Genomic DNA, 14,248 nt, shown 5'->3' with positions numbered 1-14,248 from the left:
TTATCTTTGCATGGTACCACCATGATTTATGACTAAGGTAATGATATAGCGTAGACAAATGGAGGCTTGGTATGATAGCAAAAAATTCCCAGTATTGTCTATAAGCTCTGTTTCCCCTTTGACCATAAACAGCACTGTAAGTGTACCTGTCACTAAGCTTAGTCTAATCTGTATTGTTCTTTCAGCGTACTGAGGGAAAATGCACCTTTTTATACAGTTCCATTAGGTACTTGTTTGAAAATGGGAGATGTGCAACAAAACCAAATGTGGCTATCCAACTCTGCCTTCCTCTGCTCCAAAAGCCTCAGGAAGTATGCAGTTGTACTGTGCATAAGCTGCTTTTAGTTCCCGATATGGAAAATGTTTCCATATTCCACTTCCATACGGAAAATTGAATTAGTTTCAGTAACTCGTGCATTACAGAAGCTCAGACTGGCCTCTAATGTCTGATTGAGCAATAAAGTGCAACTGAAACTATACACCAGTAACAGAGCAGGGCATGTGTTAAGGTCGGGGTAGACATCAATCATTAAGTCAGTAGGCATACAAGAGGAACAAAGATGGAAAGATGAATTTCTGTACCGAAAATAATATATCATTTTCAACTACAACTAGTAGTTTTGCAGATGTAAATTCAGTAGTAAATTTGCAAGTAATTGCATAAATGTTGTTCAGAGAATATGGCAGAATACATTCCAGGTACTGCATTCCAAATGTAGCTCTGCGTCTCATACACAGCACCCCTGCACTAACCAAGCCCAGGGCATGGCCAGACAAATGCATCAACCAAGGACAATTTATATGCAACTTGACCTTTTTATCCACTTATCCCTCTATTGTCTCACACTTGTTCCTGCCAAAATCACTTAGATCTATCCCTTTTTCCACCTTTGGTTCCAGGAGCTTTTATCATGTAATCTAACATTCCACATCCTCCTTTCTTTGGGGCTCACGTTAGGTGATTTCAGACGGTTTGGACCCAAGTCAGTGAATGAAACTGATCTTTGTCAAGCACCTCCACAGTAACGTGCTTTATCGACAGGAAAAAAGTTGGTTTCCAGATAGGGATCCATGTGGCTTCTCAACTACCTGCTGGCTTATGGCCCATAAAAACATTAACTATGTATTGCAGGTGGCAGAATCTCATAACGGCATAGAGAGCATATGGGTTGGTGTGTCCTCCTTCAGCCCACATCTCTGCCACGTGCATGCTGCCGTGGGTTAGTGTTTTGAATTTGCTTTATATTCCACCTTGTAAATGTACTTGCTAGTGAACTGTCGTCACAAGGGCTTCTTGGTTCTTTGGCAGATTAATGTCCTGAGTAATATTCTTATTTAGGGGTTGCTTTCTTTCTGGAAAGTTACGGCAGAGATCTTGCTAGGATTGTTTCGTAACATAAGGAACATTATCACAGCAAAGAAACTGCATTCCACACTATGTTATCAGATCGTACTATCGGGTTACAGAATTGGAGCTCCATCCCTCAGCAGGATCTTGAAGTGGACGGGAAGAGAGCTACTTAAATGACGTTACAATGCTTATTTGTCTCTGAAGAAGCAGCACACAGCTCCGGAACTTTACCGCCGTCCGGGATGCTGTGTAATCAGCCAGATTTCCAGTCCTTTGACACCAGTCTTCCTCCACCTTAGTAGACGTCATCATGCAAGCCATCTGTTCGGGAAGCAAAGGACAGGATTTCACCATGAAACAGTGTTTGCTGTTAAAAAAGAAAAAAAAAAAAAAAGAAAAAAGCAAGCAGCCGCCAGGAAAGCAACGGCAAGCGGCGGCGGCCGTGCCCGCTTTCGGTTCTGTTTCCTTGAGAGCCCCCGACTTCCAGGAATGGGCGAGTCTCCCGCGAGGGCTCCCCGGCCCGCACCGGCCGGGCGCGGGGACCGCGGGGCTGGCGGCACGGACCGGGGCTTTCGGGCCGGCTTTCCGCGCAGCGCCGCGGCCGGGAGGGGTTCCCGGCGCAGCCTACGCCGACGAACCCGCAGCGGGGGCGGCCGGCAGGGCCCCGGCCGGGGCCGGGGTCCCGCGCTCGGCGTGTAGCCGCGAAGGGCGGGGCGAGGCGGGACGGAGCGGGATGGGGCGGTCGCGCTCCCGCTCCGCAGGGCCCCAGAGGCCGCCGGCGGGTGCCGCCGCCGGGGGAAGGGGGTTCATAGCACCCCGGGGGTCCGCCAGGTAGGGAGGAGCCGGGCTGGGGGTCGGCTGGGAGGGTCTGCGCCCCCATCCCGCCTCCGCGGCCGCCGTCTGCGAGGGCGGGAGCGGGTGTTTCTCCGCGCCCCCGGCAGCGCCTGCGGAGCGGGAGGCGGCTGGTCCCGGGGCTCGGGCTGGCGAGGGGCGCGGGGCTGCCGGCGGCGGGTGCCCGGGCCGGTCCTGCCGCGGCGCGTCCGGGCACAGGCAGGTGCCGCCGCCGTCCCGGTGCTTTGTCCCTGAAGGCTGCCCCGCTCGTCCGCCTTGCCTGGCAGTGCCCAGCGACGGGAAGGACGGCGATGTTCGGCTGGAAAATCTGTTGCAGAGCAGAGGCAGAGCAAACCAAGAACCACCAACCGCAGTGTACAGCTATGCTGTAAAACGTGTGTGTATGTACAGATGTGTGCGTCTATGTGTGCGTCTATGTGTGCGTCTATGTGTGTGTGTGCATATATATAAAAAAAAACCCAACAAAAAACAAAAAACCCACCCCAAAACAACAACAACAACAACAAAAAACCCCGTCCTGGTCTTTTATTTGCTACTAAATACTTCCATGGAAAAAGCAACCCTGTGACCTCAAGGCGAGCAATGAGAAAGAGGAAACTAAATTCATGACATTGAAAGCTAGCTACATCACTGGCTTCTGTGGTCTCACAGTCAGTATTTTACAACTTTGTTTCTTTTGTTGCACCTTTTTTTCTAAATGTCATTAAGCCTGTTTTTAAGCACAGAAGAAATCAGTGGAAATTAACCTTCATCGGTCTCACCTATTGCGGAAAGCCACCCACTCAAGCTCCTGGGGGAGTTTCAGGTTATTAGAACCTAAATGTTACATTCAGCTATTTGACATACCGCTGTCTCCATGTTCCTCCCACACACTGAGTAAAAAGGTTAACTCTTACTGGTTTTGTGTGTTATGTGTTTTTGCTTCTGTGACAGATACTATGAGTGGGCTGTCAAGTGGAAAGAAGAAAAGACTCCTTGAACTTTTAAGTGTTCATTTCACAGTATTTTAGCTCTTCTGAGGATCTCAACCCTTTTTTGAGATATGCAAAGACAACACAAGTGGGTGAACTTACACTGAAACATATGCTTAAAGCTGTATTTTGTGCTGTTGACCAGGTTATCCCACTACAACCTGCGAGTTAATGTGAGTACATTTCTTTGGCTTCTAATACTTGTGTTTTTTCCTGTATTCTTGAATGACTTCTAGAATCAAGAAAAAGAAAAAGGCAGTGCTATTTATTTTCTGCTAAGCTAATGCATAGGCTTAACGACTGTTCTTGCACTACACAGTGGCAAGGCAAGGGACCTTCATTGTGCTCAAATCTTGGGGAGAGAGTATCTGTTTCTACCAGAGATGGGTAGGCAACGCTTTTCCTGCTGTTCCTACTTACGACCTTTGCAGGCTTCAGTAAGTCGTGTAGAGATTTCTGGTCATGGTTAGCAGCCGATTGGCACCGCTTGAGATTAGTACTGTAGGGAGCCTGAGTTTGTGTAGATGGATGGCTTCCTACTACTGCTGTTCTGAGGACTGTTCTGTCTCTGGTTACAGTGAACCGCTGTTAGCAATAGAGAATTTTCCCTAGTGGGGAATTTTCCAATAATGGGGAAGTTTCCTAAAGAAGTAGGTGGAGTTACATCAACATTTAAGTTCTGTCACAAGAAGTCTTTGGGCAAACAGTTCTGTTTTTCCTGTCTTCTTCTTTTGATTGTGAGGGAAACATATGGCAGCAATACTGAAGAGCATTTTGCAAGTGAATATCTTTTTGCTTTTGTAAAACTGTGTTTGCCATAGATGTCAGAAGCTTAGGAGGAGAGAAGGGGCATCAGGGTAGGTTCTATAAGAAGGGCAGTGAGAAGATTGAAGTTTTGGTAAAGATCTTTGATTGGCATCTAGGTCTCGAGCTGCTTTAGCTCATCCAGCCAGGAGATCCTTCTGCTCAAGGTGAAACAGAAGAAAGGTCTATAACTGTTACTGCAGCGGGATTTTTCATGGCCATCTGGATTTGACCTCGACCTGCTTTTTTTTTTCTCTCTGAAAGTGAAAAATTGAGTACAGCAGCAGACTTTCTCAGCCTTGAGGAATTTTGTAAGTAATAGTCATACTTTTTTTGTGTGTAGTAAGGCTTGTTTTCCTCTACAGTGGGAGAAAGCATGCAAACTAATGTTCAGCAATTGCAAGATACAAGCATGGGTCTTAGAACTGTAAAAGCTTACTTGTAGTCATCCATCTTCCAGGAGTTAATCGGAACACCTCTCCTGGAGTTCACACTGACGTTCAGATTTCCTGACAAAAAAGTGGGAATGGGTTGCATGCGTGGGTCTGGGTATCTTTCTGTGACTGTAGCACTCATGCTATTAGTTCTGAGCAGTCTCTCAGCTACAGCCTCTACTTAAAAAAATTAGGAAGTGTTCCGAGGCTGTGTGTGCTACAGCTCTGGTCATTCAGTCATGGGGAGCACAGAGAGGTGTACACCTACACCTGCCTGTCTCAGTGGATCACTATTCTGCGGGATTGCCTCTAGAGTAAGTGTGATCAGAGCACATTTGTGAGGTCGGTACGCCTCTCTCTTGTTTGAGGGGCTTTGCTCTGGGGCTTAGTTGGTGCTCTGGACTGCTTGTAACTCAGGCGGTGGCATCGTGATGGAGGCACTGTCATCTGCACGCATCATCAGAAACACTTAGGTACCTACAGGATTAGGCAGCAGTTAGGTGGTGCTTTTAAGAACATCATTTGTGGCTAAGGAATTAATTTGGTGCCTAACCGCGTTAAGAAGCCTGGGATTTGTTTGTCAATTAAATGGATCTTTCACCCACCCTGAACATCTTATTTGTATTTTCCTATCCCTGTTCGCAGAACACCCTTTTGTAATTGCTCATGCCTGCCTAATAATATATTAGATTGACGCCCTTTATCAGCTCCATCTGTGTTGTCTTCTGCAAACCCTCTATTGGGACTGTGCAGCAGCAATGCGAGGAATATAGTGGACTGAATCGAATTCTTATGAGGAGCCTGATTCCCTCAAGCCACAACACTGCTAAGGCACAGGTCTCATGGTTCAGGACAATATTGTTACTTGGTCGTCATCTGAAAGTTGGCAACCAGAAAGACAAAATGTCTTACAAAAATGGTTAAGAGTCACAGTTTATGTCTGTTTAGGTATCTAAAACGAGGACTTAATTTAGATAAAATTCTACAGTTCTCTGTACTCACGAAAGACTTCCATTACAGTGAGTTTGAATTTTTATTGAGATTAATTTGAAAAACGATGGCAGTGTTTGATGCTAGTATTGCTGTGGCTTAGAATACGCACTTAGGAAGTGTGGTGGGTGTGTGAAGGTTGAGTGAATGAATTGACATTAATCAGTGTTTTATACTGTTAAGGTGTTGCGTAGGAGTATGAAAGCTGTGTCTGTAAAGAGGGGAAAAACTTCTGACAGAAAATTGAAATAGTTTACGTGTTCAGAGGTAAAGCAACTGAAATAGAAGAAAATAGATTTCGTTTTCAGGCTGACTGCTTTTGTCCCTGTTTTACCAAGGCACTATTGTGTAAATAGTTGTCGAGTGATTAATTGCCATGTGAACTCCGTTCGCCATGTATGTACCTTCATGAGCCCCACTGTAAGTGCTGTGAGACCAGGTGTTACGAAACAGTACGATCACAGCGTGTTAAAGTAAGGTGTGGAAGGACAAAGCTCTATTTCTGCCACTGAGCAGATATAGAAAACTCCTCCATTCTCCTCCTAGCAGGAGCAACACTCCCTGCTACAGTTTAGGGGAACAATCGGGTATTTGTAAGTATTTATTTACTAATTGACGGATATAAAGAGATATATAAAGCATACATTTTGGATAAGCAAGGACAGATGTTTAAAACAAATAAAATTAGATGTTCTTCCTGGACTCATGCAGGAAGCTTTCTGCCTGATCATCTACTGTAGTTAGAAGTGCAAATTTGTCATGTTTTTAGCTAGAGTGGAGTTCAGTGTCTTCTGTCCAGTTCTTCATGTGGGGTGACTACAAAGTGTACTTTATAGCGCAAGTTAGAAAATGAGCAGATATTGATATTTGTCTATTATTTTGTCATTTTAGGTTCTATCTACATCATGGAAAAGCCTTTGCTTTTGTATATATTTATATTCTACTGGCATTTCCTCAATGGTAAGAAGCTGAGGCATAAGAAGTAGAAGAACTAAGTATGTTTCCTCTCTATGTATAAGCACAAAAAAGCTAATTCTTCAGTTTTCCTGAGGTGCTAGCATGTGGGGTTTTTCCCTTGATGTTTTAAATAAAAGGTCTTAACATGCTTTTATGTTAAACTAGATATCTGTGCTTAATATGTGTGCTTTGGTAGTGGGCCAGGTTGAAATCCCTGTCAGTGTTCCAGCATAGACACCGTGTCAGACAAGGTACCGTTTGGGTTAAACAAAAGACTTTATTGGCACAGTCAAACCTGGGAATTGTCATGTGTTCTTTAACATTGTGTGTAAAAAACATTGACGTTTATATAAACAGAATGTTCTCATCCGAGGCAGTGACAATTGCCTGTTACCCTGGCAGTGTTCTGAAAGCAACAGCTGAGGGGCTGTGCACACACATTTGCCTGTTTTTAGTAGAGCATCACACTGCATGTCTGCTCAACGCAGGTGTTTGCAGGTATAAATAGCCCAGTTTGTCCCGATCTTGGGCAAGTGCGTGCAAAACTTTTTAACTCCTCTGAGCAGGGCAGATGCTTTTGGTCCTTAAAAAATGTCCTGTGTGTATGGTAAAATATGACTTCACAGGTTAGGCTTAAAATTGGAAAATTAAGTTTTCTTCCAAATTTTGTTTTTCAGCTCTATTCACGGTTGAAGCTCCCCAGTCACTCTACATTGTGGAACACGGGAACAATGTGACCATGGAATGCACGTTTCCAGTGAACGGGAAATTAAAGTTTAGAGATTTAAGTGTCAGCTGGGAAAAGAAAGATAAGTTAAAGAAGCAGATTTATGTACTTGTCAAAGGAGAGGAAGATTTCGAAAGTCAGCACAGTGACTTCAAGGGAAGAATAAAATTGTTGAAAGAGAAGCTGACCTTGGGACGGTCTCTCCTTCATATCTCCGATGTCAGGCTCATGGACGCGGGGGTTTACCGCTGTGTTATCGACTACGGAGGAGCCGATTACAAGATGATCAATCTGCAAGTTCAGGGTGAGGGTGCTGCTGCAGGAGGTTCAGTGCTATCTGATACTGTTAAGAGATTTCAGAGGAGTCCCTGAAGTAGGACGTGTCAGATTTAGCACTTAAAGGAACATCTCCAGAGACAGGAGCCGCCTCACGGGAGTTGCGCAGCTGTGTGACTTCGTTTTTCTGTCTGGGCTGAATCCCTGTTCTGTCCTTTATTTCCCATAATGACGTATGAGGAATAGCGTTGTGAAAGCCATTTAGACAGGGCAAAGACCAGAAGGCTAACACATTTTTCTAAAGAGTATCAAAATTGTGATAAATCCTGTACCTTCAGTTACTATGGAGAGACACAACAGTGATGCTTACCTTTCCTGTCAAGAGTGTTATTTACAAAATCCAAGCTGATGTACACAAACTTGGCCCAGGGACTGGGGATAGAGAAAAAGTGTCTTGCTAATATATGCTGTTCTTCTAGCCTTCTCCTAGTAATCATTTTCTTCCGTTTATTTAGCTCCTTATAGAAATATAACCCAAGGAGTGGTGAGCACAGGAGACAACAAATGGAAGTTGACGTGTCAGTCAGAAGGATACCCACAAGCTAAAGTGATATGGCAAAACAGAGAACATGAAGATTTGTCTGATAAGGCAAACACAAGTTATGAAACTGGAAGTGACCAGCTGTATCGTGTGACAAGCACCCTCACAATCAAAAGTAGAACCGATGAGATTTTTCACTGTATATTCTGGAATAAGGAGCTGCAAGAAAATACATCTGCCATTTTACACATAGCAGGTAACATTTCTAAATTTCATTTATGGTAACACATTTCAAGGTAGTATGTCATTTTGTCCCAGTTGAATCAGCCATGGTTTGTTGCTCTTTCCTATCTAATTTTTAAAAAGTCAAAAATAAATACCTGTGTTGCTGTTTTGCTATTAGTGTACATTTCCACCATCCTACCATGTTCATCATGCCTGGGTGGGTGGAATTCAAGGAGAGGAATTTTGCATGACCTATAGTTATGTGAAAATTGAGTCTGAGTGTTAAAAAATGTTCCATTATTTGAAAAGCATGTAGCTTGGAGCCTAGAAATGAAGCCCTCCTGTGTATATTGAACACACCTTCCCGGAATGTTCCGTTTTGCTGATAATAACTGTCCAGCTCAAACAATGTGATCTTTTCCTGCCACTACAGCCTTTGCTTTGAGCATACTTAAATTTAACAAATTGTGCACAGATTTTTTTTCTCATAACGTCTGGACTGAAGGAAGATGCATGAATGGAGGAAACCAATACAATTTCTCATTAGACCTTTCAACTGGGCACTGCCCCTACTGCTCTTACTTTTGGTTACTCTTCCAATGTCTGCGTTGTACCCCGATATGTTTGCACAAGCTGTCAACCAGACTGGAAACCTGATCCCACCCAAAAACAGTATTTCTGTTTTTGAGACTGTTACTTGGTCAGGTCATTTCTCTCCTCCCGTTCACCACAGTTTAAAAATGCTTGCACTGGCACACTTTTTGGGGCTGACAACGGGTGGAAACAGGTAGCTGAGAGTGAGAAAGCCAAGTCATCCTTTCAACGAGTGGTGAGCAGTCAAGTTTGGCTTTAACAAGAAATGCCTCTGGGGTTCAAGGAAGCCACTTATCCTTTGTATTCAGAGCTTTACCAGATGAAAGGGACTCCCTGTTCTGTTTCTCCATCATCTCCTTCCTGTATCCCTGATGGGAAACTAAGCTAGACGTAACACTTTGTACCTTGGCGACGAGCAGGATTTGTGACAGAAATCAAGGTCACTGTTCACATGCCATGCCCGAAGCTAAGATAAACATGAGTATGTTCTGTCTTTTTTCCTTTATTGGGATGAGATATCCTGAAGAGCACCACCGGTACCCGGCTTTAGACACAACCTAAAATGCTGTCATCATGTCTGGACTACTTATAGCAAAAATAACATGGTGACAATGAAAGGAAAAGGGAGAAGCTTATGCAATTATGTAATATCTTTCCTGCACTTGTTTTTCTTGAAGATGCAGCTGATGATGCTCTGTGGACTGAGAGCAGACGCTTTATTGGAGCAATTCTCATTGTGACTGCTTCCTTTGGATCAGTGCTTCTATTTATGCTTTGCATGAGAAAAGGTATTAAAATTATTTATTTTAGTGTGTCTCAGTTATTATCAATCTGTTCTGTTGATTCATCTTCGTTGAGGTGGAATGAGATAATAAAAGTCTGCCTTAGATCTTTCGTCCTGAAATCACTAAAGTTTTTACCACACTGGTTATTTCTTTTTCTTTATCCGACTTAGATACTAGCCAGCTAAAAGAGTGGAACAGATTGTCAGCCCCTCACAAACCACTTACATGCATTTCTATTAATTAACTTATAGGTAATACGTAGAGCAGGAAGATTATTGTCTAATCTGTTCAAATATCAAAGCACAGCTTATGCACTTACTGGAAATGGAAGTTTCCTGTTCCATGTCCACCCTTTTCGTTGGGGACTGGAATGCTGAGAGCAGACAGGACACTGGAATTTTTTTAGATTTTTTTTCCCCTGCATTGTCTGAAAAATTTCACTGAACTGTGAGCACGTTTTTTTTAAGCAACTAATTGTCATGAATTCTACATATATCTTTTTTCTGGTTAAAACACCAATAAAAACAGTTGACTACATATAAAGAGATATGTCCAAGCTTTTGACCCTGAAAGATTTTTTTTCACAAGAGGGAATATTCCCACTCTGGCTTCATATGATTTGATTGATTCCCTTGTTAAGTTTTGAGCTTTTTCAGTTCATTTCACTGATTTGAATTGGACATTTTCAGCATCACAGTGTGCTGAAGAGCTAAAGCATTGACAGTAATTTGTTTTCACTTGCTAGCTAACCAAAGAAAAAATTTGGAGAAATAATTTTTAGAGTATCTGAGCATGAAAAGAATATGGTTTGTCTCCAAATTAAAAAAAAAAAAAACACAACACAACAAAACAACACGTGTTTGAAACGTGTTGCTTAGCCTGAAATAAGTACTGTTACATTTTTTTCCTTTGTTCAGTTGTTTGTGGATTTTTTTTCCTCAGAAGGAAGCTAAGTGTGTTTGAGGATTTTATATTCAGATATATTTTTTACTTTTCATTTTAATGTATGCAATAAAGTCATGCAGATCTCAGAACAGCCATAGTGCTATTTGAAAATGTTGAAAGGAAAGTGTTTTTGCTGAACATTCTGGTTTTGGCCAGAGCTCTTTCTCTATATAAAAAATTTGTGGATTTTTGTAGGTGATGTGTAGCTACTTCTTTTTTTCTAAATAAATTTTTGGATATTTTTTTTGGTCAAGTTGTCTGCAGAGAAAAAATACAAAAGGCATTGAAGCTGATACAGTACTCTTAGCGTTATAATATCATACTGGCATGAGTCTGTACATTATTACCAGAAATGGTCCAAAATCCTGAACAAGATAGTTGACTAAATGCTCCTCTTGAAATTATTGAATTTTATAGGAGATGTAAATGTGTGTAGCTAGCATGAAATTCAGCTGGAACTAATGCAAAGGCTAGTTGTACTGTCTTTTCAAGTGGTATCTCAAAAACTTCCACGCTGAGAGGTGTGCTTTCTGAGACAGTATAGCAGAACTCTTGGTTTCCCTGTCTGCCAGCTCCCTTCTCCACAGTGAGAACCAGTAACAGCCCTAATTTCTGTCAGGAAATTACACAAAACTATCTATAAGCAAACTCTACAGCAAGCATTCATGTTCAAGTCCCATAAAACAAATACAGGACAGAACTAAATGTGGGTATTCAGTGTTTCGGTCACAAACTCATCTCCTACATCGGTGCTATGGAAACATGCCCTGGGAGAGGTATTCATAAGCTTAACAGGCTTGCAGGTGATGCTGACGGGCTGCTGAAGGCCTGTAGATAACCCCGCATCTATAAGAGTATGCTTGTCCGAAGGACGTGATAGGAATAGGAGCAGAACATGAAAGTGGAAGAAGGGACAGCAAAATCCTTGACTTCTCAGAAGATTCCCATCTGGGGATTTCAGTGAAGGTCAGAAGTTTCCTAGGTTGCTTGAGTAAAATTTATTGTTTGTGTGTATACATGATAATGTATATACATGTCATTATGTATGTGATTGTCATGATTATGTTATATATGTGCGTGCGTGTCATAAACTACGAGTTGAATCAGAAGCTGAAGTAGTAGCAGCAAGTTTTTCTTTTAAAACCCAAGCTGTCCTAGATGACCAGAAAAGTGATTCTTTCAGAACAGAACCTCCTTGGAATATGGGTTTTTTTCCCTCAAAAAGCACTGTGAAGGTGATTCCCTTCTTCTTCCCTAATATCTTCAAATTCTGGGTCAAATGTACAATGGAAAACCATTTGAACAGGTATTTTTCAGTGATGTTAGTGCATAATGTCAATGGAGTTCGGGCTCAGGAACGAGGAAAGGAAATTAGAAAGGAAACCGACAGGCTGAGGGCACTGAAGAATATATTTTATAGTCTTTGAAGAAGTGGATTGTTTTGGCAACCAATGATTACACTATGCCAAGTGTGCTCTTCCCACCAGTGTGCTTAAGTCCCCATTAGATCTAAAGTAGATATTTTGGGTTCCTTTTTTATTTTTCTCTCTTGTTTTCTTTCAGCTAGAGCCATTAAGGACAACAGAGCAACTGTGGCTAGTTCATCAATAGCAAGTATGTACATACAGCATAAATCCAGCTCAGTGCGATTCTCGTGGTCAGATAATTGCTTGAGAATTTACTTTGTAACTGTGACAACCAAATGCAGATTTATGTTCAACTTTCATTTCACTTTCTACTTTCCATTTGTGTAACAACTATAAGTTACAGTTGGAAGTGTCTTTTCATTACTATGTCAACTTCTTGAAAGGAAAAAGTGAAAGAAAAGCATACTTCTTCCAGGAGCAAATGCAGTCTGGAAAGTCTTTGCTAGGATGAGACATGCTCCCTGGAGCATACACCTCGGGATGACAGCACATCCTGGTGTGCAGACTCTATGCTGCGATGTGAGCCATGTGGGCCTGATCCTGTGTTTCCTCCAGTATTACAGTGTGCATTTGAGGGTCTGTGTCACAATGTTGAGGACAGAGGGTTTGGCCCTGTTGAGAGAAATGCAGGAAGAAGCTTTAGCTTCCCTAACAGTTTCTTCTTCCTGCTGTTGAGATACTGATGCTATTGGCTATGGGCAAAGCTCAGTGAATGGCCAGTACAACCACGACGGTGAGAAACAGAGGAAAGAGTGGAAAAAGTTAATATTTACAGTGAGAGGGAAGAGATTAAAATCCTTTAGCCCCCTCTCATGGTTGTGTTTTGTTTTTTTTTTTAATTTTTTGTATGGTTTTATTTGGAGACCACTTCCAATTAAGCTGCTGTGTGAAAGTTAGTTCATGCTGGCAGTTGGGGTTTTTCCTAAGAAAACCTCTCGTGAGAATACTTGCTCAAAACAGACACAGCATTTGGTATTGATCTCTTGTGCTGGTCTGTGTTGAAGTCATATTGTTCCTGGTTGACCCAAGACAGCAGCTTTTAACAGAGGTTTGTCACTATGTGAAATGTTCAAGCTACACTGACTGTTGTCTGTATGCATGCTGTTTGTTTAAAGAGCTGTCGAAAAATAAGGATACACATGACTGCAGAGGTGCTTCTTTCGAAGACGAAGAGCTGAAATGTAAGTATAAATGATAAAGGGAAAAATAGTAGCAAATTGCACACACAGCCTAAATCTGTGGTCATCAGAGCCTTATTTCATGGCTGGTTTATTTAGTCCCTCATTTCAACAAACAGAGCCTTTCCAAGAGCAGTGCAGCCTCCTGTTCTCTGCCTTGCAAACTCGCCATCATAATTCTTTGTGTACTGGGAGTTGTATCAAATGATTAATCTGGTTTTAAAAATAAAAAGAGAAACCATGTGAAGGAAAATGTGATGTGGAGATAGTAACAACTCAAACTGGTGTTTTCTCTAGCTCACACTTTTGCTACAGAAGCAGTTGTGCCAGCACAACTGAAGGAGTGGTGATGGCAATGGGGAGGGAGAACTTAACCCATGGTGCCCACTCAAGCGACTCTCAAGCTGTGAGATTCTGTGTCAGCAAAGCACAAAAATAAATGACCGAATCTCTGAAATCTCTGAAACGTGCCGTGGTATGGAGTGGTAGTGTGAAGTTATTTTTTCACATTTTTGCTGACTTTTTAAAGCATTTCTATTAATGACGTCCCAGATCCCTCCCTGCTGCATTTTACTGGTGTAAACACAAGCAAAATTTAGGGCTGCTGGTCCTGCAGGCATAGATCTCCAAGTCAGAGAGTTAGGGCCTGGGGATGTGCCGCTGGGCATGCCGACAGATAGAGACCTGAATGTATCTGGAAGACTTTAAAAGAAGATTTTAAAAGAACAGAGGACCTAAGTCACAACAATTTCACTGTATTTCCTAAAGAGCACTTCCCACTAGTGTATTTGAAACACCGCTTTATTTCCTCCCCAGATCATCTTCTTTTTCTATTTGACCTTTGAATTAATTTCGTTGTAGATATTTAACTTTGACAATGAAGGGGTTTTTCTTGGTACCTGCAAACTCTAGGAAAGAGTCTCAAAGCTGTGAAACGTTCTGTGACTCATCATTTTGCAATTTGATAATTTGTTCATGTAATTCTTCCTTTTACAGATATGCAAATTGAGAAGACCTAGAGAAAACAGAGGAAGCTTTTTTCCTCTGTGGTGAAGGTTTGACAGCTCAGATGTTCTGTGTTCTGTCTATTAAGGGGGATATTATGGCAATCTTCTTCCATATCATTGTATCTCAGGAAAAACTGCAATGAAGTTAATAGAATTATTATAGCATAAAAATTCCTTGGATTCA

The 14,248-nt window shown here is 42.2% G+C and overlaps 1 protein-coding gene across 2 annotated transcripts; it reads left to right on the top strand.

Moving 5' to 3' along the window:
• Positions 1–4,231: 4,231 nt before the first annotated feature.
• Positions 4,232–14,076, top strand: LOC104371360 (programmed cell death 1 ligand 1). 2 transcript variants are annotated; one of them, XM_009992648.2, is made up of 8 exons: positions 4,232–4,289; positions 6,294–6,362; positions 7,037–7,390; positions 7,878–8,159; positions 9,400–9,510; positions 12,016–12,066; positions 12,995–13,060; positions 14,054–14,076. In XM_009992648.2, exons 2-8 carry the CDS (start codon positions 6,308–6,310, stop codon positions 14,074–14,076), a joined length of 942 nt encoding a protein of 313 aa, XP_009990950.2. In that variant the 5' UTR covers positions 4,232–4,289; positions 6,294–6,307. The 2 variants fall into 2 exon arrangements, with proteins under 2 accessions (XP_009990950.2, XP_086485771.1); XM_086629645.1 differs by having other exon boundaries at positions 4,256–4,289; positions 9,406–9,510.
• Positions 14,077–14,248: the final 172 nt, after the last annotated feature.

Source organism: Tauraco erythrolophus, chromosome Z (assembly GCF_009769465.1).
Source record: "Tauraco erythrolophus isolate bTauEry1 chromosome Z, bTauEry1.pri, whole genome shotgun sequence".
Classification (NCBI taxonomy): domain Eukaryota; kingdom Metazoa; phylum Chordata; class Aves; order Musophagiformes; family Musophagidae; genus Tauraco; species Tauraco erythrolophus.
This window is presented reverse-complemented; position numbering and strand designations above follow the sequence as displayed.

Bases quoted from the DNA above. Each gene is read 5' to 3' on its own strand.
- LOC104371360 (XM_009992648.2), top strand. From the start codon at position 6,308: ATGGAAAAGCCTTTGCTTTTGTATATATTTATATTCTACTGGCATTTC. The intron at 8,160-9,399 runs GTAACATTTCTA...TTTTTCTTGAAG, and splicing joins TGCCATTTTACACATAGCAG to ATGCAGCTGATGATGCTCTG. The intron at 12,067-12,994 runs GTATGTACATAC...GTTTGTTTAAAG, and splicing joins GGCTAGTTCATCAATAGCAA to AGCTGTCGAAAAATAAGGAT.